This window comes from Dendrobates tinctorius, unplaced genomic scaffold (genome assembly GCF_039654945.1).
Source record: "Dendrobates tinctorius isolate UK_male_01 unplaced genomic scaffold, ASM3965494v1 ptg000011l, whole genome shotgun sequence".
NCBI classification, from domain to species: domain Eukaryota; kingdom Metazoa; phylum Chordata; class Amphibia; order Anura; family Dendrobatidae; genus Dendrobates; species Dendrobates tinctorius.
The window spans coordinates 39,207,283-39,232,189 of record NW_027361679.1 but is presented as its reverse complement, the minus strand read 5'-3'; the positions used below and the strand labels follow the sequence as shown (position 1 = coordinate 39,232,189).

Sequence of the window (24,907 nt, the reverse complement as noted above, 5' to 3'; positions counted from 1 at the left end):
TGGACAGCTGAATGAAGTTTAATTTGGCAAAAGCCTAGTAACATTTAAAAGAGGGATGAGTGAAATGACCGCCAGTAGGGTGACCGGATCTCATATGGGGGGGGAAAAAAATGTCAGAATCTTGTTCGTTTGGACCCCACAAAACGATTCCCCTTTCCAGATATTGAGATAGCCAAAATTTGAGCTCGATCAAACGACGTTAACCCGTGCCGCTTGTCGCTCAAAGTTTGAAAAAAATCCAAATTGAGGTATTTTAAGATTTAGGTATTTTGCATAGTCTGTTAGACTATAAAGAATGTGACAACAACATTGCAGAAATAGCCCTGACCAAATTTTCGAACCATTTGTGGTATTTGAATGCAGAGTTGGTGGGATTATCGTTTTTTGATCCCACCATTACAGACAATGAAAAGTTGTTAATGGCTAATAAATTGCTCAGTAGCACAGATGAACCATCAGAGCACGCTAACCTACATGAGTTGATAATTCTACATAGTTATCTAATCTATTCTAGAGCTTTTGTTAAAGTAGTTTTTGAAACGTCAGAATATAATGCTCGGCATTTGCTTACAACTTGGAGGACATATTGCTTTTGTTCTTCATCTTTTGTCAGAAGGTCGTTAAAGTCGGTTACTTCCTACCTCTTAATTTTTCTTTCCTAACTTTTGGATTTACAACCCTAGCGTGCTCTGATGGTTCATCTGTGCTACTGAGCAATTTATTAGCCATTAACAACTTTTCATTGTCTGTAATGGTGGGATCAAAAAACGATAATCCCACCAACTCTGCATTCAAATACCACAAATGGTTCGAAAATTTGGTCAGGGCTATTTCTGCAATGTTGTTGTCACATTCTTTATAGTCTAACAGACTATGCAAAATACCTAAGTCTTAAAATACCTCAATTTGGATTTTTTCAAACTTTGAGCGACGAGCGGCACGGGTTAACGTCGTTTGATCGAGCTCAAATTTTGGCTCTCTCAATATCTGGAAAGGGGAATCGTTTTGTGGGGTCCAGACGGACAAAATTCCGACATCGATTTTTTGCGGTCACCCTAACCGCCAGTCACGAGCATTTTTCTATTTTTTTTTTTTTTTTTAAGTTGCAGGTGGATGAGAACCATGCAAGAAAACTCTGATCATTTTAATTACCAGCAGTCTGTTTCCTGGGTGTTGTGCGGATAGTGTACTCAAAGTCAGGCACAGCCTGGCTGCTCAAATGAAGGTGGTAATTCCTCGCTTCATCTAGCAGATCTCTGCATTTCAAGTCTTGTCGGATGAGGTCTTCCTTGGCCACAAATGACATGAGGAATTCAATAGGCAGAAGAGGCAGTCGAACCTAAGTGTTTTGTAAATACAAAAAGTTAGAAAGTTTATAAAAAAAACCTGAAAACCAGTGAATAGATTCAATAATTTTGATACACAAGAATAAGATGCAAAATGGATTTTTGTTACTACAGTATATATTGCAATACTAGTATCTGACAGTAGCAGGAAATTGTAGTTCTCTGGAAAAAGGTTTACACATAAGTTGCAGGGTCCTTTGGCAGGCCCCCCTGCTGCCATGGTGACCCCCCCCTCCACTTCTCGCAACCAGCCAAGCTAAAGCAAACAGCTGGGGCCTGGTATTTTCAGACTGGTAATGGGCCATGGATTGATCAGTGGGTTGGACATGATGACCCTTGAGGTATCTTCCAACGCTAACATTCTATGATACAGTGGAATGGGTGATGACACGAATATGGTTTAATTTAGATTCATTAAAGGAGTCTCATTCTTTTAATTAAAAGAAAAGACTTTATTCTTGTGGTGTTTATTTACAAAACAACTATAGGATTAGTAGTGGCTAGGAGTCTTAAAGACGCCTCCTCATTACTAAGACGTGGGACAATACAATAGGTGACATCAACCCTACTTGCCACAGGGGCAAAGCGACAGAACTGGCGCATTTAACAGGTGTGCGTTCTCTAGGGCAGGGTTTCCCAACTCCAGTCCTCAAGGCACACCAACAGATCATGTTTTCAGGATTTCCTTTGTATTGCACAGGTGAAGCAATTATCACCTGAGCAATACTAAGGAAATCCTGAAAACATGATCTGTTGGTGTGCCTTGAGGACTGGAGTTGGGAAACCCTGCTCTAGGGCAGCGGGCTGCTATTTTTAGGATGGGGGGGGGTATGCGCAGTCTGTGGCCCCTTACCAGCCTCAATACCAACCCCCAGTTTGCTTTAGCTTGGCTGGTTGCCAAAGTTATGGGGGACCAAGCTGTTTAGTTTACTTATTCATTAAAAAAAAAAAAAAAAAAACCCACACATGAAGCGCCCTCTATTCTTGATAACCAGCCAGCCTTGCTAACTGACAGCTGAGGGTTGCAGCCCTTAATATTTAGTTAAAGCGCAGGTGGCGCTGGATGAATACTCCCATCAGCCACCCTTGCTCACTGTTGAGCAGGGGACAGTGATGAGAGCTGTCTTCAGCACCTGGCACTGGGGAACAGCACCACTGATACCCACGTGCAGGTACGCATCACACTGATGACAGGGATGCAAGAGTGCGGGACATTTTTGCGGCCTGGGTTGCTACCGGAAACACTGACGTCTGAAAGAGCCTTTAGTGAACTGTTATTTACCAAATTTTAGCTGACTTAATTAGGAAAAAAATAAATAAATAAAAAAAAAGCTTACGAATCGGAAATACAAATCCGGATGTGCAACGTTTGTGCCGAAATGGAGATTGGAAAACGGTAATTAGATCTACTGGTAATTGTGTTTCCAGGAATCCATCCTGACAGCACACTGGAGGACATCCTTCTTATCCACAGTGGGGCAGGAAACCACGAGCGTTTTAAAGGACCACCCCTTCAGTGATTTCACAAAGTAACACATCTGGATGGATGCAAAAAAAAAGATTTTTATTTAACCAAATTTCGTCATACACATGTTACATCACAGTAGTATGGACATCTCATAGGGAGGGAACTAACAGTGCTGTCAGGATGGATTCCTGGAAACAGTTACCGGTAGGTCAAATTACCGTTTTCCAGGTCACCACCTGACAGCACGCTGGAGTAGTACCAAAGGAGATTGGTCCTAGGGTGGGACTACTGCATGGAGTACTTTCCTGCCAAATGCCAATTGAGTGGATACCACATCTAACTTATAGTGCTTAGAGAAGGTACCGAGACTGGACCAGGATGCGGCCCTGTAGATCTGTTCTGCCGAAGCTCCCCCCTTCTCTGCCCATGACATGTTCATGGCCCTAGTTGAGTGGGCTTTAAAGGTTCCCTGGGGGATTCTGCGCTTGTGACCTATAGACTAGACTAATTGTGGATCTAATCCACCTTGCAATTGTGGATTTAGATGCTTCCCCCCCATTAGACAAAGATTATCATCCTGTCTCCAAGGCCTGGTTGCATCCAGGTACCTGAGTACTGATTCCCTGACGTCTAGGTTTATTCTTAGGGAACTGACAGAATGAAGGGAGTACCACCTCTTGATTCATATTTGAATCTGGGATAACCTTTGGAAGGAAAGCCGGGTCAAGTCTTAAGATTAACCTGTCGTCAAACACCTGTAGGTAAGGATCCTGGATAGACAGAGCCTTAAACAGTCTTCCTTAAGGGTTTTAGCTTCTGAACAGCCCTGGAGATTCGGGCTATCCAAGTGTGTGTGACTATAGCGTGTTCTACGACTGCGATCTATACTCTTAGCGTACTGGGTCTAAGGCCCTTTTTGAAACCTGCCTGTAAAGAGTCCAGAATCTTTGGGATGTTCAGTTGGTCAGTCTCAACTGTCGCCTCTCCACAGAATCTTTTCCAGATCTTGTTATATATCGCAGCGGTTACAGGTTTTCTACTCGCTTGAAGGGTAGAGATGACGTCATCTGACAGGCTGACAACTGGAGTGCTTCTGGCGCAAAACCGGACCCTGGTGGAGGAGGTCTCTTCTTCCTGGTAGGAGAATGGGTTCTTCCTCTGCCATCTTCCTGAGCAAGGGGAACCAACTCCTCTTCGGCCAGAAGGACACTACTAGTATGACTGGCTTCGTTGATTTTCCTGAGGGTTCCTGGAATTAGCGCAAGAGGCGGGAAGGCGTATAACAGGCCTCTGCTCCATGACTGTGACAAGGCGTCGATTCCTGCTGTTCCCCAAAGGGTTCAGAGAGTAGAAGGTCTTGACCTTTGTGTTCTGCTTGACTGTGAACAAGTCTATCTCTGGTGTTCCCCACCGGTTGCATAGGCCGTAGAACACTTCGTCGTTTGGCTCCCATTTGATTAATTTGTTCTGCTAGGTGCTGCAGTGCTGGGTGTCTTGGACCACCTTGGTGACAGAGGAAGGCGACTGTCGTGGTATTGTCTGACAGTATCTTGACGTGCTTGTTTCTCACCAGGGACCGGGTGGACGAAAGTACCTTCCATTCCGCATGAAGCTCCCTGAAGTTGGAGGACTCCCTGCTGTCTTCCCGACTCCATCGTCCCTGGTAGTAGCTTTCCTGGACGTGACCGCCCCGACCTTGTTAGCTTGCGTCTGTGGTGACTGACCTCTGGAGACTGGACCCACGAGACCCTGGTCCGTAGATTGCTCGGAATGGTCCACCACCCCAGGGATTTTCTGACTCGGGGAGACAATCGAATCTTTGTCTAGCGAGCTTTGTCTTCTGTCCCAGGAAGTTAGGACTGCCTATTGTAGATCTTGAGTGAAGTTGACTCCATCTGACGCAGGGAATGCAGGAGGTCATCAGGCCCAGAATCCTCATGGCCTCCCTGATAGAGACCCGGTTCTTTGCGAACTGGCGACTCTGTTATGAGTCACCGAGGAGGAAAAGACAAAAAGCAAGCTAAGCCCAGAAAACCGGAGAGGTTGGTAACTAGCAGATTGCAGACCCCTGATCCTATCAACAACTAGCAGTAGCCGTGGAGCATGCCTACGGTGGTCCTAGACTCCTCGCCACGGCCGGAGAACTAAATAAGCCTAAAGAAAGAAAGGGAAAAATCTTAACTGCCCCAGAGCAGACCCCAAAGCAATAGACAGCCCCCAACATGTATTGTCAGTGAAACAAGATGAAAACACAAACACAGATAGAAAGACAGGCTGAGCAAACGATGGGGCCCTCACTAACTAGAAAGGACAGGAAAGAAAAGCTGCTGTCTGCAATCTCGCAAAAAACCCTGCCAAAAAAAATGTCCAACACGTCTGATAGAAAAAGGCCCTGAAGTTGCTAGACTTCAAATCACTATATCAGCACTCAGGTATATTCTGAAGACAGAGCAAAAGAGATCAACTGATCAGAGACAAAAATGGGGATTCAGCCCAGTCCCAGCCAGGGCTGGCTGAACACAAAAACTAAGTAAACCAGACAAAAACTCATATGAACAATAGCAGAGAAAACTTAGCTTTAGGAAGGCAGGAACCAAACTGGAAACCAGAAGCCACAGTCAGGAAAAATCACCAGCAAGAAACTAGGGAGTCAGCTGCCTTAAATCCAATCAAACTCCTGATGTCCAATCGCAGTCCTCTTCCTCAGGTGGCCGGTCTCTGCCATTTAGATCAGCTACATTACCTCCCTTCACCAACAGAGGGAGTCCAGATAGAGAACTCACTACTCCTCTGTCAGCACAGCCAGCTCCATAACCCTCACCAGAAGCCAGAGGCAAACCTGAAAATGAGCTCACAACACAAATCCTTCTCTGTGCTGGTCTGTTTTTCTTTTGGAAGGTACGACATTCTCTCTCTCCCCCCGTCTAGATAAGGGACCACCGTGATGTTCCGAATTCTCAGGTAGGCCACTGGTCTAGTATCAGCCCCAAGAATCTTTACAAAGCTGATGGTAGAGGTAAAGGGGAGGCAGCGAAACTGGTAATGATAGATCCTGTCCTCTTCCCTGACTGCAAATCTGAGATACTTCTGATGGTCTGGGTGGATGGGAACGTGGTAATACACACTCTTTAAATCTAGAGTGCACATTACCAGCCCCCTTCCGAGGAGGGGAATAGATTCCACCTTGAACCTCTTGTACCTTAGCCACCTGTTTAGGGGTCTGAGATTTATTATGGTTCTGGACTCCCCCGATGGCTTTTTTTTTTTTTTTTTTTTTTTAAAGCGAGAAGAGGTTTGAGTAGTGCCCTCTTCTCGAGCGGGTACTGGAATGATCGCGGCCATCCCCAGGAGGTCCTGAATATCTGACCACATAGGGGAGGCTGAATGGAGGTGGGAGCTGGTTACCAGAAATCTGTTTGGGGGGAGGGAGTCAAACTCTATCCTGTATCCCTGAGATATTACCTCCATATAGCACCCAGGGACTGCTGGAAATCTGTTGCCACACCGCTAGGAACCCGAGCAGTAAACCCCCCCCCCAACTCTGGTGGCGTCGTTTCCTTCGGGAGCCTGACCTGCAGAAGATGGTATCTCTATTTCTACCCCTGCTCTCTCCTCCCTTGGGGTAGCTCCATCTGCCCGAAAGGGCTGATATTTTTTGCGTTTCTCTTCAGGGAACCCCTTCTTTTCATCAGAGGCCTTCTCTAAGATATCGTCAAGAACGGGGGGGTGGGGGCAAGGTTTTCAGACCTGAGAAGGGGATTGAGTAGCGCTTATTCTTTGACTGTATATCCCCAGACCAACTTTTTAGCCAGATGGCTCTTCTGGCCGCATTGGTCAGGGACTGACCTCTGGCCGTGAATCTGACGGTCTCCGCTGAGGCGTCAGCTAAAAACCCCGTGGCTAATTTCAATAAGGGAAGGGATTTCAGGATAGAACCCCTAGGGGTTCTATCATACACCCACAGGTGCATTGAGCACGCTACAGATGTTGCAGCTATATTGGCCTGTATGACTGCTGCCAAACTCTCCCAGGCTCTCTAAGTGGCCGTCTGCCTTTCGGTCCATGAGCTTTTAGGTTGGATGAGTCCTCGAAGGGAATGGCTGTTTTTTTTTTTTCTTTTTAAACACTTTTGCTACCGGGATATCTATTCTGGGGGATCTCCTCCCAGCCCTTGACTTCCTCTGGGTCAAACGGTAGGCGCAGTCTAAAATCTCTAGGAACAGTCAGTCTCTTCTTCGCTTCTTCCCATTCCTCTAGGATCATTGCCAGTATATGCATATTAACTGGGAGGCTCCTCGATCTGCATAGTGTATCTTACTGCCCCCCCAACAGTTCGTCCGTATCCTCGGACAAAAAGAGATATCTTTTCCCCTTCTCTGGGGGTTCTCTCATCTCCTCCTCTAGCTCTGACAGGGCCTCCTGCGACGAGGAGTCCGATTCCCTTGGCCTTTCACAGGATACCTGTGGTTGGGCCATAGTCTGCGGGGTCTGGGGACACACCAGGCCTGACACTGAAGCCTGCACCTCTTCCCTTATCATAGATCTCATGTTAGACATGAGTGGCCTGCTCTTCCCCCAATATGCGTCTGGTGCATGCATCGCATAAGGGTTTCTGCCACGTGTCTTTCAGTTTTTTTTAGAGCAAATTGGGCACTTTTCTCCTGGACTCCTTTTCCTCCGCTGGGGTCCCCTGGAATACATAGAATATGTGTCCTTGTGGGATCTGCCTCCTTAGGGCCCTGCAGTGAAATTATCTGAGGTACTCACGTGACCCTGGCTCTCCTGCCCCGTTTCGGTCTTAGCCTGATCCTCCATGCTCCTGTAGGAAGGGCTGCCTGGGGCTGCTGTCCACCTGTCGATGACCGCGCACCTGGACTGGCACGCTGCGATGTCCGACGCAAACCTTTTAGCAGAGACGTCGCCTTGCCTCTGTTGGCCCGATCTGGGAGCACACGGTTCTGTTTTGAATAGGCCGCGCTCCCTGAGGCGTGACCCGGAAGTGGTGCGGTCGCAAACCGGAAGTGACGCTGTCGCTCCAGGGCCTGCGATGCTGTGACCCGGAAGTCGCGTGGCCGCCCTGTGCTGGCCGCGATCCACCCGCTTCACCTGGTTGAGACCAGGCCTGATGCTGCGTCATCGCGTGCGGAGATTCTCTGCGGCGGAGATCTGCTGCCGGGACCGCTTACTAGCTGGAGCTCTGTAGAGGCGGCCCGGCTGAGGGACATCAGAGGCGACGCCTGGAGTCGAGAGCCCCCGCCAGGAGGAAGCGACCCCATCTCCCAGGAGCGGCGCTGCACTGGGTGTGCTGAGGGACCCTCAGGTGTGTGTCAGCTGCAGAATTTGAGGCGGGAAGGGAGAGGCTGGGCCCCCCGATCCTCACCATCTGCTCAGAACAGTCGGATCCCTCTCGTCATTCCTATCCGCAGTGGGACAGGAAAAACACTGAAGGGTGGTGAGAGGAGGGTCCTTTTAAACTCTCGTGGTTTCCTGTCCCACTGTGGATAAGAAGGACGTCCTCCAGCGTGCTGTCAGGTGGTGACCTGGAAAAACATTTATCTGAACAAGTTTGCTCATCTCTGGCTGTGATAATCTGGAACCTGCCAACAACTGATTGGCTTGTGCCACGTCAGATCCTCACTGATATAGGTTATCAATATCAAAGCCTTTAAAGCTCAAGGATTAAAGTAAACTTTCATAGTGACCACAAATAGGAGCTAAAATGCAACAAGTCTATTAAAAGCATTACCTGAGACATGATCTCATTCAGCCACGCTTCATGGTGCTGCGGATTTGCTCGGAGCCACTTGACAGCAGCATTGTAGACTTGCTGCTCATCCTCAATGTTTAGATCTCCAGAAGACAGTAACTTGTAGAGGTGTTGAGGGGACATACTGACAAAATCCTCACAGTCTACCACATCTGTGAAATGGTCACAAGCATAGCGATCCGCCATGTCCATCAAGTCCACACGATTGTGGCTTTCGGCAAAAGACCGGACAGCCAGGCAGTTAGAGGGGTGAAAATGTAATTTCATATATTCACAACAAGCCTTGGCAACCAGTTCCACCTGAAGGATGCAGGCAGCATACAGGAGAGGCTGAACGTTGTCAACAGTCAGGGCGATTTGTGATGAATAGGCAAACCTTACCAAGTCTCCAATGGCATCACCATCAAAGTCACGGATCTCAATGAGAGTCTGTTTGGCTTCTGCCATATCAGACAGGAACATGGCACGAAAATATGGTATCACGCAAGCCAACACAAGTTTGTGGCATGGGATCAGCTTACAACCAACCTAAGAAAAAGAAACCACACATGTAAAAGTGTAGAATTTGGGAATTCTTAATTTCTTCTGTGAGTAAAAACCTGACTCTGCTCAACTCAGTATCAATCAAATTAAAGTTAGGACAAGTTGTTCTATTACAGGTTTACCAGTTCACCGAGCAAGAATGTCATATCTAAACTCAAGGTCTCTATCCAGAAAGCTAAAGTAATCTCAGTTATGACAAAGACATCCTAAAGCAGTACCTTGAGTGTGATGTCACACAGCTCTCCCACTTCATAGAAATGGAGAAGTGAGCTGTGAAACTCCTTCCAAGCCTCATTAGCTTCAAAGACAAAGGAGCCATCTCCCTCACTGTCACTCGTGAAGGACTTGTCCTGGTGGAGCTTCCTTTTCCCCTTTGTCTGTGGTTGCTTTGGTTGTCCAGGGAACATGGATTCTGATGCCATCGGAAGCATAGAAAACTCTTGGCAGTCACAAATCTTTCATATCAAATGGATATGGCCAAAAAAAGCAGCCATCTTGATCTATTAGAAATAAAATATAATATACCTTTAAGTTCAGTAATTTCATACATACATCCAGGGCTGTGGAGTCGGAGTCGGTGCTCATTTTGGTGGAGTCGGAGTTGGAGTCTGTATAAAATGGACCGACTCCTAAAATATATAATAAATTGGGTACAGTAATTCAATGCAGGATGTGCTGAATATTTTTTCATAGGAGTTTGGGAAAGTTATGAAATGTCCTATAAATGGCTGTTATATTCCTGATCTAAGGCTACATTCACACAGCGTTTTTCCTGTGTTTTTTGAGGATACGTTTTTCAGCTGCAAAAGCTGATCATCTTTTTAAAAAACTGCATCACCTGAAAGGTTTTTGAGCTCATAGATAATGTTTTCAATAGCAAAAGCAGATTAGAAATCTGCTCTATCCATCCATTTATCCATATCTGTCTATCCATATCGTATCTGTACCAAAAAGAATGAAAACCGGGTAGTACACCAATATATATTCTGTTCTATCTAAATATCTTGATTATTGGATCATAAAAATGATTAAAATGTCTGAGGTTCACATTGTACTACAATAAATTTTTCAAATAAATATAAGCAATATGTGTGGGAGTCGGAGTCGGAGTCGGTGTAAGGGAAATTGAGGAGTCGGAGTCACAGGTTTGGCTTACCGACTCCACAGCCCTGCATACATCTGAATATTTGACAGTATTGCTTAGAGCATGGATCCATCAAAGATCACCAATGCTCCAGATCTTATATGGATTCTTATTTCCACCAGCACCCACAGTGCCTTGCAAAAGTATTTGGCCCCCTGGAACTTTTCAACCTTTTCCCACATATCATGCTTCAAACAAAGATACCAAATGTAAATTTTTGGTGGAGAATCAACAAGTAGGACACAATTGTAAAGTTGAACGAAATTTATTGGTCATTTTAAATTTTTGTGGAAATTCAAACACTGAGAAGTGGGGCATGCAATATTATTCGGCCCCTTGAACTTAATACTTTGTTGCACCACCTTTTGCTGCGATTCCAGCCCCAAGTCACTTGGGGTATGTCTCTATCAGTTTTTGTACATCGAGAGACTGATATTCTTTCCCATTCTTCCTTGGCAAACAGCTCGAGCTCAGTGAGGTTTGATGGACATCGTTTGTGAACAAGCAGTTTTCTGCTCTTTCCACAGATTCTCGATTGGATTCAGGTCTGGACATGTTTATTTGTGAACCATTCCATTGTAGATTTTGCTTTATGTTTGGGAGCATCGTCTTATTGGAAGACAAATCTCCATCCCAGTCTCAGGTCTTTTGCAGAATCCAACAGGTTTCCTTCAAGAATGGTCCTGTATTTGGCTCCATCCATCTTGCCATCAATTTTAACCATCTTCCCTGTCCCTGCTGAAGAAAAGCAGGCCCAAACCATGATGCTGCCACCACCATGTTTGACAGTGGGGATGGTGTGTTCAGGGTGATGCCAAAAAGTTCGATTTTGGTTTCATCTGACCAGAGCACCTTCTTCCTCATGTTTGGTGTGTCTCCCAGGTGGCTTGTTGCAAACTTTAAACACATTTTATGGATATCTTTGAGAAATGGCTTTCTTCTGGCCACTCTTCCATAAAGGCCAGATTTGTGCAGTGTACGACTGATTGTTGTCCTATGGACAGACTGTCCCACCTCAGCTGTAGATCTCTGCAGTTCATCCAGAGTGATCATGGGCCTCTTGGCTGCATCTCTGATCAGTCTTCTCCTTGTTTGAGATGAAAGTTTAGAGGGTCTTGGTAGATTTGCAGTGGTATGATACTGCTTCCATTTCAATATGATCACTTGCACAGTGCTCCTTGGGATGTTTAACGTTTTGGAAATCATTTTGTATCCAAATTCAGCTTTAAACTTCTCCACAACAGTATCACGGACCTGCCTGTTGTGTTCCTTGGTCTTCATGATGCTCTCTGTGCTTCAAACAGAACCCTGAGACTTTCACAGAGCAGGTGCATTTATATGGAGACTTGATTACACACAGGTGGATTATATTTATTATCATTAGTCATTTAGGACAACATTGGATCATTCAGAGATCCACAATGAACCTCTGGAGCGAGTTTGCTGCACTGAAAGTAAAGGGGCTGAATAATATTACATGCCCCACTTTTCAGTTTTTGAATTTCCACAAAAATTTAAAATAACCAATACATTTTGTGCAACTTCACAATTGTTGTCCCACTTGTTGTTGATTCTTCACCAAAAATTATAGTGGTTTGAAAAAAACACTATATTGTAATCCGAACGCTGCTAACTTATTCTTCTTATTATTATTATTATTAAGTTGATTTCCGCAATTAATGCGGCCCGAACCGCTACACGCACAGACTCCGTTGAGGTGTCGTTTCGAAGCCAGTGTCCATGAGAGGTGTGCTAAGTATTTTTCGTGTCGATCGGATTTGTAGTTTTTGCGCAATTTGCGTTTGAAATTTTTTTTTCCCGTCATTGGAATGCACTGTCTCCAATGCTTTTCAATAGGAAATGGCAAAACGTGCCCTGAGGCGATTGAAATGACAGTTGAGCTCATTGATATGCGCAGGCAGACCCAGTTACTATGCCAACGCCTACGAACTTCACTTGAACCCCAGCACAGAGCCTATGCCACATAATATCAGCTCTTAAAGCGAAACCCACAGCACAAATGCAAATCTAACTTCATCACATGACACATGCCCCTGAGAGAGAATGTGTGCGCCAAAGTGGATTTAAAAGAAGTCCAGTCAGCCAAACTAGCTCTTAAAGGGCCGACACTCCAAATCGGAGGCTGAGCCGGGCCGACACTCCAAATCGGAGGCTGAGCCGGGCCGACACTCCAAATCGGAGGCTGAGCCGGGCCGACACTCCAAATCGGAGGCTGAGCCGGGCCGACACTCCAAATCGGAGGCTGAGCCGGGCCGACACTCCAAATCGGAGGCTGAGCCGGGCCGACACTCCAAATCGGAGGCTGAGCCGGGCCGACACTCCAAATCGGAGGCTGAGCCGGGCCGACACTCCAAATCGGAGGCTGAGCCGGGCCGACACTCCAAATCGGAGGCTGAGCCGGGCCGACACTCCAAATCGGAGGCTGAGCCGGGCCGACACTCCAAATCGGAGGCTGAGCCGGGCCGACACTCCAAATCGGAGGCTGAGCCGGGCCGACACTCCAAATCGGAGGCTGAGCCGGGCCGACACTCCAAATCGGAGGCTGAGCCGGGCCGACACTCCAAATCGGAGGCTGAGCCGGGCCGACACTCCAAATCGGAGGCTGAGCCGGGCCGACACTCCAAATCGGAGGCTGAGCCGGGCCGACACTCCAAATCGGAGGCTGAGCCGGGCCGACACTCCAAATCGGAGGCTGAGCCGGGCCGACACTCCAAATCGGAGGCTGAGCCGGGCCGACACTCCAAATCGGAGGCTGAGCCGGGCCGACACTCCAAATCTTACCCAGAGTGGCCCCGCCCACAAAATTGGACCCTGAGGGGTTCCGGCCACAAAAATCGGACCCTGAGGGGCCCCGGCCACAAAATCGGACCTTGAGGGGCCCCAGCCACAAAATCAGACCCTGAGGGGCCCCGGCCACAAAATCAGACCCTGAGGGGCCCCGGCCACAAAATCAGACCCTGAGGGGCCCCACCCACAAAATCAGACCCTGAGGGGCCCCACCCACAAAATCGGACCCTGAGGGGCCCCACCCACAAAATCAGACCATGAGGCCAAAGTGGCCCCTGAGAGGCACCCACAGTTAAATCGTATCCTGAGTTGAAAGTCTTGCAGGGGCAGCAGGCAAGTCTCTCTTATAGGGGCAGCCCGGGCACCATTTCAAACCACTATCTGTACTTCCTTCAGGAAATACACATCTAGTTTACATTTGGTATCTTTATGTTTGAGGCATGATATGCGGGAAAAGGTTGAAAAGTACCAGGGGGCCGAATACTTTTGCAAGGCACTGTATATAATAGCCAGCTTAAAACTCGGGTAAAGGTGTGAATACTGGCATTATTGCCAATAGATCAGAAGAAATAGGGTGTTCATAAAAAAACAAAAACACAATACTATATTATACAAGAAATACTCCTCAGCACTGTTCCTCAGATCAGGCGCAATTTGTCCTGGGATCAATATTTGGCAACAGGAGTTCCGTGACCATGTCAACCAGTCTATTCCCCTTGGATGAAGCACGAGCATTGCAGCCATTATTTAGGTGGATGTTGGTTCCAGGAGACCAGCTAATGTCATTCCTCAGAGTACTTAGGTGCAGCACTGATCGACTAAGTACACTCCCCCGTGAACATTAATAGAGGGTAGTTCAGCAGTGGAAAACCATTAAGTTGGCCGTACACAATAGATAAGTGTTAGTATAGTGTCCCCAACCATCTAGGAGGGGGATAGTTATTGGGAAGCCAGTGTTCTACCAACATCTATCTTAACTTTAAGGCCACCCTGAAGGAGTCATCCATCACCACTAGAGTTGAGCGATACCGTCTGATACTTCAAAGTATCGGATCGGAATGGATCGGCCGATCTTAAAAAAAAAGTATCGGTATCGCCGATTCCGATACCGGAAGTCCCATTCAAGTCTATGGGACTTCCGGTATCGGAATAAGAAAAACCCTATTTTTGCCTTGTACAGCCTCTCTGGGGTCTGTACAGGCCTTTCGGGGGGCTGTGCCGGCCTGCCAGGGGGTCTGTGCAGGCTCCGGGGGGGCTGTGCCGGCCTGCCGGGGGGGCTGTGCCGGCCTGCCGGGGGGGCTGTGCCGGCCTGCCGGGGGGGGCTGTGCCGGCCTGCCGGGGGGGCTGTGCCGGCCTGCCGGGGGGGCTGTGCCGGCCTGCCGGGGGGGCTGTGCCGGCCTGCCGGGGGGGCTGTGCCGGCCTGCCGGGGGGGCTGTGCTGATGTCCGGGGGTCTGTGCAAGCATCGTCCGATGGGACTATAAGTCCCATCTGGCGATGCCTGCTACCATGACAGTGATTGACACATTAGCCAATGATGGGACAGTAGTAGTCCCATCATCCGGCTAATGTGTTAAATGTTAAAAAAAAAAAAAACGCTACATGCACGCTACATGCACGCTACATGCACGCTACATGCACGCTACATGCACGCTACATGCATGCTACATACATACTACATGCATGCTACATACATACTACATGCATGCTACATACATACTACATGCATGCTACATACATGCTACATACATACTACATACATGCTACATACATACTACATGCTACATACATACTACATACAATACATTCATACAATACATACAGTACATATAACAGAGTCACATACTTACCAATACTTGTCACATTGTTCCCCGAAGCCATTGTCTTTTACGGAATAAATATTAACATAACAAACCACAAAAATACTCACCCACGATCCGAAGCAGTCCACGAGTGTGTCCCACGACGATCTTGGGTAGAGAACTGCAGCATCAGCTGTTGCTGCCGTTCTCTACGGGCTGCAGGAATCCAATGACGGAAGGTAGGTATCCTTCCGCACTGTATTCCTCCGCCACTTAAAAAAAAAAAAAGTCCCTAGTCTCACTTTATGCCATTGCTGCGTGGGAATGTATTGTATGAATGTATTGTATGAATGTATTGTATGAATGTATTGTATGAATGTATTGTATGTGGCATGTATGTGGCATGTATGTGGCATGTATGTGGCATGCATGTAGCATGCATGTAGCATGCATGTAGCATGCATGTAGCATGCATGTAGCATGCATGTAGTATGTAAGTTGCATGCATGTAGTATGTATGTAGTATATATGTGGTATGTATGTAGTATATATGTGGTATGTATGTAGTATATATGTGGTATGTATGTAGTATATATGTGGTATGTATGTAGTATATATGTGGTATGTATGTAGTATATATGTGGTATGTATGTAGTATATATGTGGTATGTATGTAGTATATATGTGGTATGTATGTAGTATGTATGTAGCATGCATGTAGTATGTATGTAGTATATATGTGGTATGTATGTAGTATATATGTGGTATGTATGTAGCATGTATGTAGCATGTATGTAGCATGTATGTAGCATGTATGTAGCATGTATGTAGCATGTATGTAGCATGTATGTAGCATGTATGTAGCATGTATGTAGCATGTATGTAGCATGTATGTAGCATGTATGTAGCATGTATGTAGCATGTATGTAGCATGTATGTAGCATGTATGTAGCATGTATGTAGCATGCATGTAGCATGCATGTAGCATGCATGTAGCATGCATGTAGCATGCATGTAGCATGCATGTAGCATGCATGTAGCATGCATGTAGCATGCATGTAGCATGCATGTAGCATGCATGTAGTATGTATGTAGTATATATGTGGTATGTATGTAGTATGTATGTAGTATGTATGTAGCATGTAGTATGTATGTAGCATGTAGCATGCATGTAGCATGCATGTAGTATGCATGTAGCATGCATGTAGCATGCATGTAGCATGCATGTAGCATGCATGTAGCATGTATGTAGTATATATGTAGCATGCATGTAGCATGCATGTAGCATGCATGTAGCATGCATGTAGCATGCATGTAGCATGCATGTAGCATGCATGTAGCATGCATGTAGCATGCATGTAGCATGCATGTAGTATATATGTAGCATGCATGTAGCATGCATGTAGCATGCATGTAGCATGCATGTAGCATGCATGTAGCATTATTTATTTTTTTTTTTTTTTTAACATTTAACACATTAGCCGGATGATGGGACTACTACTGTCCCATCATTGGCTAATGTGTCAATCACTGTCATGGTAGCAGGCATCGCCAGATGGGACTTATAGTCCCATCGGACGATGCTTGCACAGACCCCCGGACATCAGCACAGCCCCCCGGCAGGCCGGCACAGCCCCCCGGCAGGCCGGTACAGACCCCCACAGGGTGCACAGACCACCGGCAGGCCGGCACAGCCCCCCGGCAGGCCGGTACAGACCCCGGGCAGTCCACACAGCCCCCCGGCAGGTCGGCACAGCCCCCCGGCAGGCCGGCAGAGACCCCCGGAAGGCCCGAAATGACGGCGCATCATGATGCGCACACACCGCGCATCATGATGACGTCAGGCTGTCAATCAACTTTCAACTTCCGATTCCGATGCCGACTTCCGATATTGAAAAAATATCGGAAGTCGGTATCGGAATTCCGATACAGCAAGTATCGGCCGATACCCGATACTTGCGGTATCGGAATGCTCAACACTAATCACCACACTTCTGCAACAGGATGCGAGATGCTGACAATATCGCAACAGAGGCCACTCACCTGCTTAGAAGCTATGGAGCACAAGCCCAAGTCCCACAACCAGACAGCACCCGATGTTGAAGTGTAAGGAGCGGGCTAACCCATTCAAGAGCCAATATGAAGCCAAGTACTTCTTCCACATGAACATCCAACTACACAGTCGCTTGTCCGGCAGTAGGCATTGAAGAGCACTAACACTAGCGGGCTAATTGCAGTAGAGAGGAAAAACTCGCTTGCCAACTTCTCACTATTGAAGTGATAGCACGAGAACAATTATCCAGTAACTATGGAAACCCACAGTAAGAAGCCGGGTATTGACGTGTGAATGTGTACTTTGTGCCTCCCGCTATTTAATGACTCAATAAGCGATGCTAATCACATACTCATAACATACCATGGCTGCCACACATAGCATGTCATGGTCAGCGATACAAGGCTGTGAGTGTATCCCATATCTGCACTGAACTCTACAAGTGGTTACTAGTGTAGAGACTCCTAGGACTTTTAGAGAGATACAGGAGAGCCATCAGTAATGGCTGGAGTATGGCCAATGCATACACTGCTGTAGGCAACAAGTACACAGAGCACCAATGGAGGACACCAGGATCCAAGTACAGCAGAGACAACAGGAGCTCTCCAGAGCAGCAGATGCTTAGTAGTAGTAGTAGTAGTAGTATTGTGGTCTGGCCAAGTCAAGCCTCATTCAGAAATCCATTATTCACGCACATGGTGACTTGCCATGATCAGTCTCAAGGGGGCATTCACACTGTGATCGAGCACCTGCTCAGTGGCCCGGCAGGGCTTATGTCTGAACCACCCCGAAACATGGGATTTGGACAGATGTGCCGACAAGGCCATATACTATAATGCTGCGTCTGGCTGTCCTCCAGTAGGAGTATGCACATTCGCTCTGCCGGCACCATTATAGTCTACGGCCCTTGTGTTTTGTCTTCCGCTCAATGTGAAAGAATGCCAAGCTTGCAAGATACATAAGATGTATACCATGGCACCAAAGTTAGTAGAGAAAAGGTTCTTTATACCACAGCAGAAACATCTAGACTCTAAACGAGTCTCCAGAACTCAGAAGGGTCTGGCCTTACACAGCGAGGCCGATGACAGGTCAGGCCGCAACGTAAATAGTCCGACCATCAACATGCTGGAGATTAAAAACAGAGTGACAGTGATCTTATAGAGGGATTACCTATAGCCTCTGCTATACTGTATTGCTGGCGACAGACTGAGATAACAGGCCAGCCACGTGACCATTACCAGATGTGTAGAGGACATGATCACCTACACTTATTATATAGACATGACGGGTTCCCCTGCACCGGCCCACAAACTGTACAGATCTCCCATCCACTAGACAGATGGCAGAGCATGGGACCAGACCCGTCATGGGAAAGCCACTTTCCTATTGGAGGAGACTGATCACATGCTCCTCCACCAGCAGGACTGGGGAGCTGTGCAACCTAAGTAGTCAGAACTACAGTGAGCACCGAGGCTCTAGGGAGGAAACAGTGAACAGGTTTTAATGAACCCAATTGTAAAAGTGACTTAGGCCTGTTTCACACTTCCGTTTTTGATCATCAGTCAAAATCTGCCGTTTTTAAAAAAAAAACGGATCCACCATTTTTTTTGGCGGATCCGTTTTTTTCCCCATTGAGATGCATTACCGGCGGATCTTGACGGATGGCCATCTGTTGGATCCGTTTTTTTTGCGGCTCCGTCAAATTTTTTGCGTCCGCCGACATGCCCGGATGGACCATGCAACGTTTTTTTGCTGCAGGATCCGCATTTTAGAGTGCGCATGCCCGGAGGAAGGAAGTCAGCTGGAAATTTAACCCTGAAATCATTTCTGGCGGACGGTAAAAATTCTCTCTCCCCCCTTCCTCCCCGGGCTACGGTACCTTTAAAATTCTTCATTCATCGGATCCGTCAAAAAAAAAAAAAAAAAACAGTCCGGTAGCATCTGTTCACATCAGTTTAGCAACGGATCCGCTTTACGCCATTTTGGCGGATTTTGACTGACACAAAAAACTGAAGTGTGAACCAGGCCTTAGACCAAATTTCGTGAATATATATATATATATATATATATATATATATATATATATATATAGTCACAAGGGAAGACCCCCCCTTAAGGTCGCTCACCACACATAGAAGGGGGCTTGTCATTCTCTACTTTCTTACAGGTTCAGGAGTTGTTTATAGTAAGAAGTAGGCTCTCATTGATGGGGTCTGTACCTACAGGCTCAGCCCATTTATAGGGGGGCATAGCCAGGAGGGCTGGGAACCAGGGGGCTCCCACATGCCACAGCCTGGGACCTTCAGTGTGGATCCAAGTTATGCCCTCATTAATGGAGGCGCTGTGGGGTATACAGCACACCGTACATGCAAGAGACAGTGAGAGCGCCGGACCGTCATGGCTACAGGTAGATGGTAAGCTCTTGTGTCCAGCTCCGTGTAAACACAGCAAGCGCGCATGCACCGGGCCCAGCACTCACCTTACCGGACCGGTCTCGTTCACCCCGCGCACTACCGAACAGCCTCCGCTCCTCTCCTGGGTTCTCAGCAGCTGCTTCTACTTTCACTCGCCTCCTTCCCTTTACGCATGCGCATCGTTGCCTGGCGGCCATCTTTGTTAGTGCAGCTGCCAGTAGGCAGGCCCTAAAGGAAGTACGCGTAGTAGGGGACGAGGCATGAAGAAGCTGGGCAAGTTTCAGACCTCTCAGTGATGGCGCCTCTTGCAGTGAGACTTCTGTTGTGAAAAGCTTTCTGGTTACCCTGAGTTATCAATAAGATGACTGTCTGCACTTAGGCTATGTGCACATGTGTGGAATTCCCGCGGGAATTCCGGAATTCCATTCCGCAAGAAATATGCGAGAAATCTCCATTTTAAATTCCCGCCTATTTCCCGTGGAAAAACTATCGATTTGCAAGCGTAATTAGGCCGGTTTCACATTTGCGTTAAGGGCCGCAGCGACGGCCTGCGGCCGCAGCTGAGCCCCGCCCCTGCCACGCCTCCTCCGGTAGCTCCGCCTACCGGCGCATGACGCGTCCTGCGTCCCCTATCTTTATCACTGGGGACGCAGGCTGTGCGCAGTATGCGTTTGGCGGCGCATGCGTCCTTTTGACGGTGCGCCAAACGCAACCTGTTGCAATTTGGTTGCGCTCGGCGCACCATCAAAAGGACGCATGCGCCGCACGGGCTGCGTCCCCAGTGATAAAGATAGGGGACGCAGGACGCATGCAGCGTCATGCGCCGGTAGGTGGAGCTACTGGAGGAGGCTCGGCAGGGGGCGGGGCTTAGCGGCGGCCGTGCGCAGGCCCTCGCTGCGGCCTTTAACCCAAATGTGAAACTGGCCTTAGCTTGCAGAATACTAGCGTTTTCCAAGTGATCTGTAGCATCGCTTGGAAAACTGACTGACAGGTTGGTCGCACTCGTCAAATAGTGTTTGACGAGTGTGACCAACTTTTTACTATTGAGGCTGCCTATGCGGCATCAGTAGTAAAAAGATATAAAGTTTAAAATAATAAAAAACATAAAAAATCGTGATCTTCTCACCTTCCGGCGTCCCACACAGCATTCCCGATCATCGCAATGCTCCCGGCAAGTCCCGTTTCCAGTGATGCCATGCGACAATGACCATTGATGACGTCGCAGTCTCGCGAGACCACTACATCATCAATGGTCATTTTCGCAAGGCATCACTGGAAACGGGACTTGCCGGGAGCATCACTGAGGCCTGCTGACGCTGCGAGGGACGCCGGAAGGTGAGAAGAACACCATTTTTATTTTAATGCCATTTTTTACAGGGATTTGGTACCCACAGCCCGGAGAGTCTCCTCTCCTCCGGACCGTGGGTACCATCCGCAAATGTTCTGCTGACTTTTCACATGGTGTGCACAGCCACATGCGGGAAGTAAACAGAACAATGCATTCCTATGTGTGCGGGTTTTCCTGCGATTCCGCACAAAGAATGAGCATGCTGCGTATTTTTCCGCTATGCAATTCCGCAGTGGAAAAATACGCAGCATTAGCACAGCATGTGCGGAATGCCATAGGATTGCATGGGATGCTTTTTTTTGCGTTTTCGCGGCAAAATCGGGAGTTTAAAAACGCAGCGAAAACGCAAAAAAAAAAACCGCTACGTGTGAGCACAGCCTTACTGTTTGGATGCGGTTGTTATGAGCAATACTTGTTATTGCCGATATTTGTCATTATTTTAAAAAATGGTAGAAAAACTAAACCAAGATCTGGTGTTTCTGGAGGAATAAGTGTGAATGCTGATCACGGACCAGAGATGGCTGTTTAACCTCTTGAGTACCAGAGACCTTACTTCCCTTCATGACCGAGGCAAATTTTGTTGTTTTTTTCATGTGCACACTGGGTATTTGGTGAGCTTTTACCTCAGTATTTGTAAGAATATCTGGCGTTGGTGATCAGTGGTTTTCCTCTGACTGTTCCACTCCTGGTTTAGGCCTACAAAAACTGAGGTAAAAAACCTCACAAAATGCTCAATGTGTGCATGTGGCCTAAGGGTTTTTTCTGCACTTTAAATTTATGCCGTTCATCATAAGGTGTAAATAAAAATACGAGCGTAACAAAACCAAACATTTTTTAACTTAAAAAAAGGAACACCGGAATTGTGTGAAATAATTTTCATGTCTCCCAAGAACTATAACTTTTTCCCACCATTTAGTTAATAGAGCCAATTTTTTTTGTTGAGTATGTTCCCACGGTCAGGATTTGCTCAGGATTTGATGCAGGTGAAATCTCTGCACCAAAGCTGCATTTGAGGTCACTGGCAGGTCACATGCATTTTTGATGCGTTTTTCCATGCGTTTTTTTCCACATGCATTTATGATACGTTTTTTCATTGCACGCATTTTTTTTTGTCTCTTGAAATAAAGCTAATTGAAAGTTGGCTTCTGGGAAGGAATAAAAAGTGATTTCCTGTTTGCATATACAGTATATTGGGGTATGTATGGTCAGTAAACGCTGCAGGTTGGATGCTGCGTACATCCGCAATTTTCAGCCTGCAGTATCCAGCTGTTACAGCATAGTGGATGGGATTTCAAGAAATCCCATGCCCACTATGCGTGTACCGATGCCCGCGGCTCACCTACAGAGATGAACATGCGGCACATCTTTCCAGACCGCAGCATGTCAATTTATGTAGCGGAGGCGCTCTACCCATACACTTTCATTAGATACGGTAAAACCGCATCATCTACCTAGTCACATGCTTATTAAGCGCGGGAATGCAGCTTACTACGCATGTGTACTAATTTACATAATGGTGAATCTTGTGACACAGACGGAAGTACATGACACAGAATGTGGAGGAAAGCAAAGAGAGAGGTCCCCACCTTTTTAATAAATAATAATTTAAATAAAAATGGCGTGGGGCCCCCATATTTGTTAACCAGCTAGAGTAAAGCAGACTACTGGGGCTAGTATTTCAGGCTGGTAAGAATCCAATATCCATGACCCTTACCAGCCTGATAATACCAGGACCCAGCAGTCCGCTTACCTTGGATGGATAGCAAAAATAGTGGGATCCCCTCCAAAAAAAACTGTGTGGGGTCCCCCTATATTTGTTAACCAGCCAAGGAAAAAGCAGACAACTGCGGCCTGGTATTCTCAGGCTGGCGAGGCCCATGGATTTTGGCCCTCACCAGCCTGAAAATAGCAGCCCGCACTGCCCCACAATTGGCATATCCAAAGATGCGCCAATTATGACACTTTACCCGGCTCTTCCCACTTGCCCTGTATTGGTGGCAAGTGGGGTAATATTTGTGGGGTTGATGTCACCTTTGTATTGTCCGGTGACATCAAGCCCATGGCTTAGTAATGGAGAAGCATCTATGAGACATCTATCCATGTACTGCATGGATGTCATGCTGCATTATGCCACCATACAGCATGACATCCAGACACAGCGGAGCTTGTAGTTAACCACCGGAGATAACTCGGTCTCCGGCGGTCACCTGCTTTGCAGTTCTCACAATCAGCTGACCATGAGAACTTTGCTAGTGACCGGGGATAACACCGGCGGTTACGTGCACGGCACTTCTCACGGTCAGCTGAGCTCATCGGGAGAACTGCAGTGGACGCGAACTTCCGGCTGTGGTACCAAGTAAGACATTATTTAAATTAGTTCATGTGCGTAATAAGCTGCATTCCCGCACTTAATACGCATATGATCAAGAAGATTATGTGCTTTTACCGCATCTAATGATAGTGTATGGGAAATTTATGTGGCGGAGACGGAGCATCTCCGCAACATAAATAGACATGCTGCGGTCTTGACAGACGCTCCGCATGTCCGTTTACGGAGGGAGGCCACTGGCGTCTTTTAATGCATAGTGGAGATGGGATTTCTTGAAATCCCATCCACTATGCTGTAACATCTGGACGCTGCGGGTTTGTCGCTGTGGATGAACGCAGCGTAAAACCCGCAACGTTTACTGACTGTGGAAACATACGCTAAGGCAAGGTTCACATCATCAGTATTTGGTCAGAATTTTATATTAGTATTTCTAAGCCAAAATCAGGAGTGTAATAGAAACATAACACCACTTCTGTATTTATCACTCAATCCTGGTTTTGGCTTACAAATACTGAGGTAAAATACTGAACTTGTGAACGTGGCCTAACTTTGATTGTTTTTGGGGCAAGGGGAAAAAAGATAGATTTTATGTCATGTTACTTTATTGGTTATACTTGGTGAACACAGAATACAATGACTTGATCACTTCTATAACGTGTTAGTGTTACCTGTCAGTGGAGATCACCAAAATAATTCACATTACCTTTGCCAAGCGGCTACGGTACATCGGTAGTCCATAACTGCTGGATCGGGCCTTGTGAATGTCCGAATACCTGTCAGAGTATCTGGCTCCTCTTTTGATTAGTAAGCCTAGCACAACATCATGTGTTTATGGTACTCCAATGAAAAGGCCATGATAATCAGAAGAGGCTCTGGGTATTACAGCAGGTAGGAGGAGGTTCGCTGGTGACTGGTTAAGAAGCCGTGGACCACCAACTAGACCAGGATCCTTCAGATCATCTCTACCTGTCAGGAGGCATACAGCCATTTAAGGGTTTGCACCCTTGTTGAACCCCAATGACTACTATCGTAACTGATCAGTAATTCATGATTAGATTGAGAGCCAATTGTGTTACAGAGGGAACCCGACTCCTTTTATAATCACCTTGATGCCACAGTCAGTACACCAGGCTTATCACAGTGGTTCATGCTGAATGATGAATTTGGTGATCCTTAGACTGTCTCATCTAAGGTCCCAACTCATCAACGTGTTTACTATAGAATTCTGGTGTAAAACACTGATAAATTTCAAAATCTTTGCACAACGTGAAGTTGCAAAAAAAAATAAATAAAATTTTTAGTTTTTTCACTTTCAGCCAGATCTGACAATAGGGGTAGAGCTGAGGAGGAGGTGGGATGGCGCGTGGCAATTAAAAAGTATTCATCAGTGTTGGCGGGGTCACGGCCAATAGGCATAGTCACAGAAGGGAGTAGCACCCAACATTTAAAGACAGAGACATGGACACTTATTGCAGCACTTACAAAGTAATTTTGCCCTTACTCAAGCCCCTTAGTGTTCTCACCCACTACATACCCCTTCCATGTCCCCATAGAGTACGATGTCAATAAAAATAGCCTCCAAACCGAGTATGATACCATCAGAGTGAATTCCTGTACAGTACCCTCCACATTCACATTATGATGTCCCCCACAAAATATGATGAACCCAAAACTCCACATTCAGTTTGACAGCCCTGAAACCCCACACACCATTTAATCACCCCCACATTCAGCTAATGGCCCTTAAAGCTTTCCACACTTTATGACGGCCCTAAACACAGTGTGATTGCCCAACATTATACCCCCATAGAATGTACTCATTGTACTCACCTTTCTCCACTCCCTTGTTCCTCCGGACCTGGCAGCACATGTTCTGAAGCTCTGTAT

At 46.8% G+C, this 24,907-nt stretch overlaps 1 protein-coding gene across 1 annotated transcript in view; it reads right to left on the bottom strand.

The window, feature by feature from the left end:
- The window catches only part of KLHL8 (kelch like family member 8), a 33,272-nt gene extending 13,734 nt beyond the window's left edge, over positions 1 to 19,538 (bottom strand). The window contains exons 1-4 of the mRNA XM_073541418.1: positions 19,409 to 19,538; positions 9,343 to 9,624; positions 8,561 to 9,109; positions 1,153 to 1,339 (exon numbers count right to left, since the gene is read on the bottom strand). Of these exons, the coding sequence (XP_073397519.1) occupies positions 1,153 to 1,339; positions 8,561 to 9,109; positions 9,343 to 9,555 (949 nt within the window). The 5' untranslated portion in view covers positions 9,556 to 9,624; positions 19,409 to 19,538. The remainder of the gene's footprint in view (positions 1 to 1,152; positions 1,340 to 8,560; positions 9,110 to 9,342; positions 9,625 to 19,408) is intronic.
- Positions 19,539 to 24,907: the final 5,369 nt, after the last annotated feature.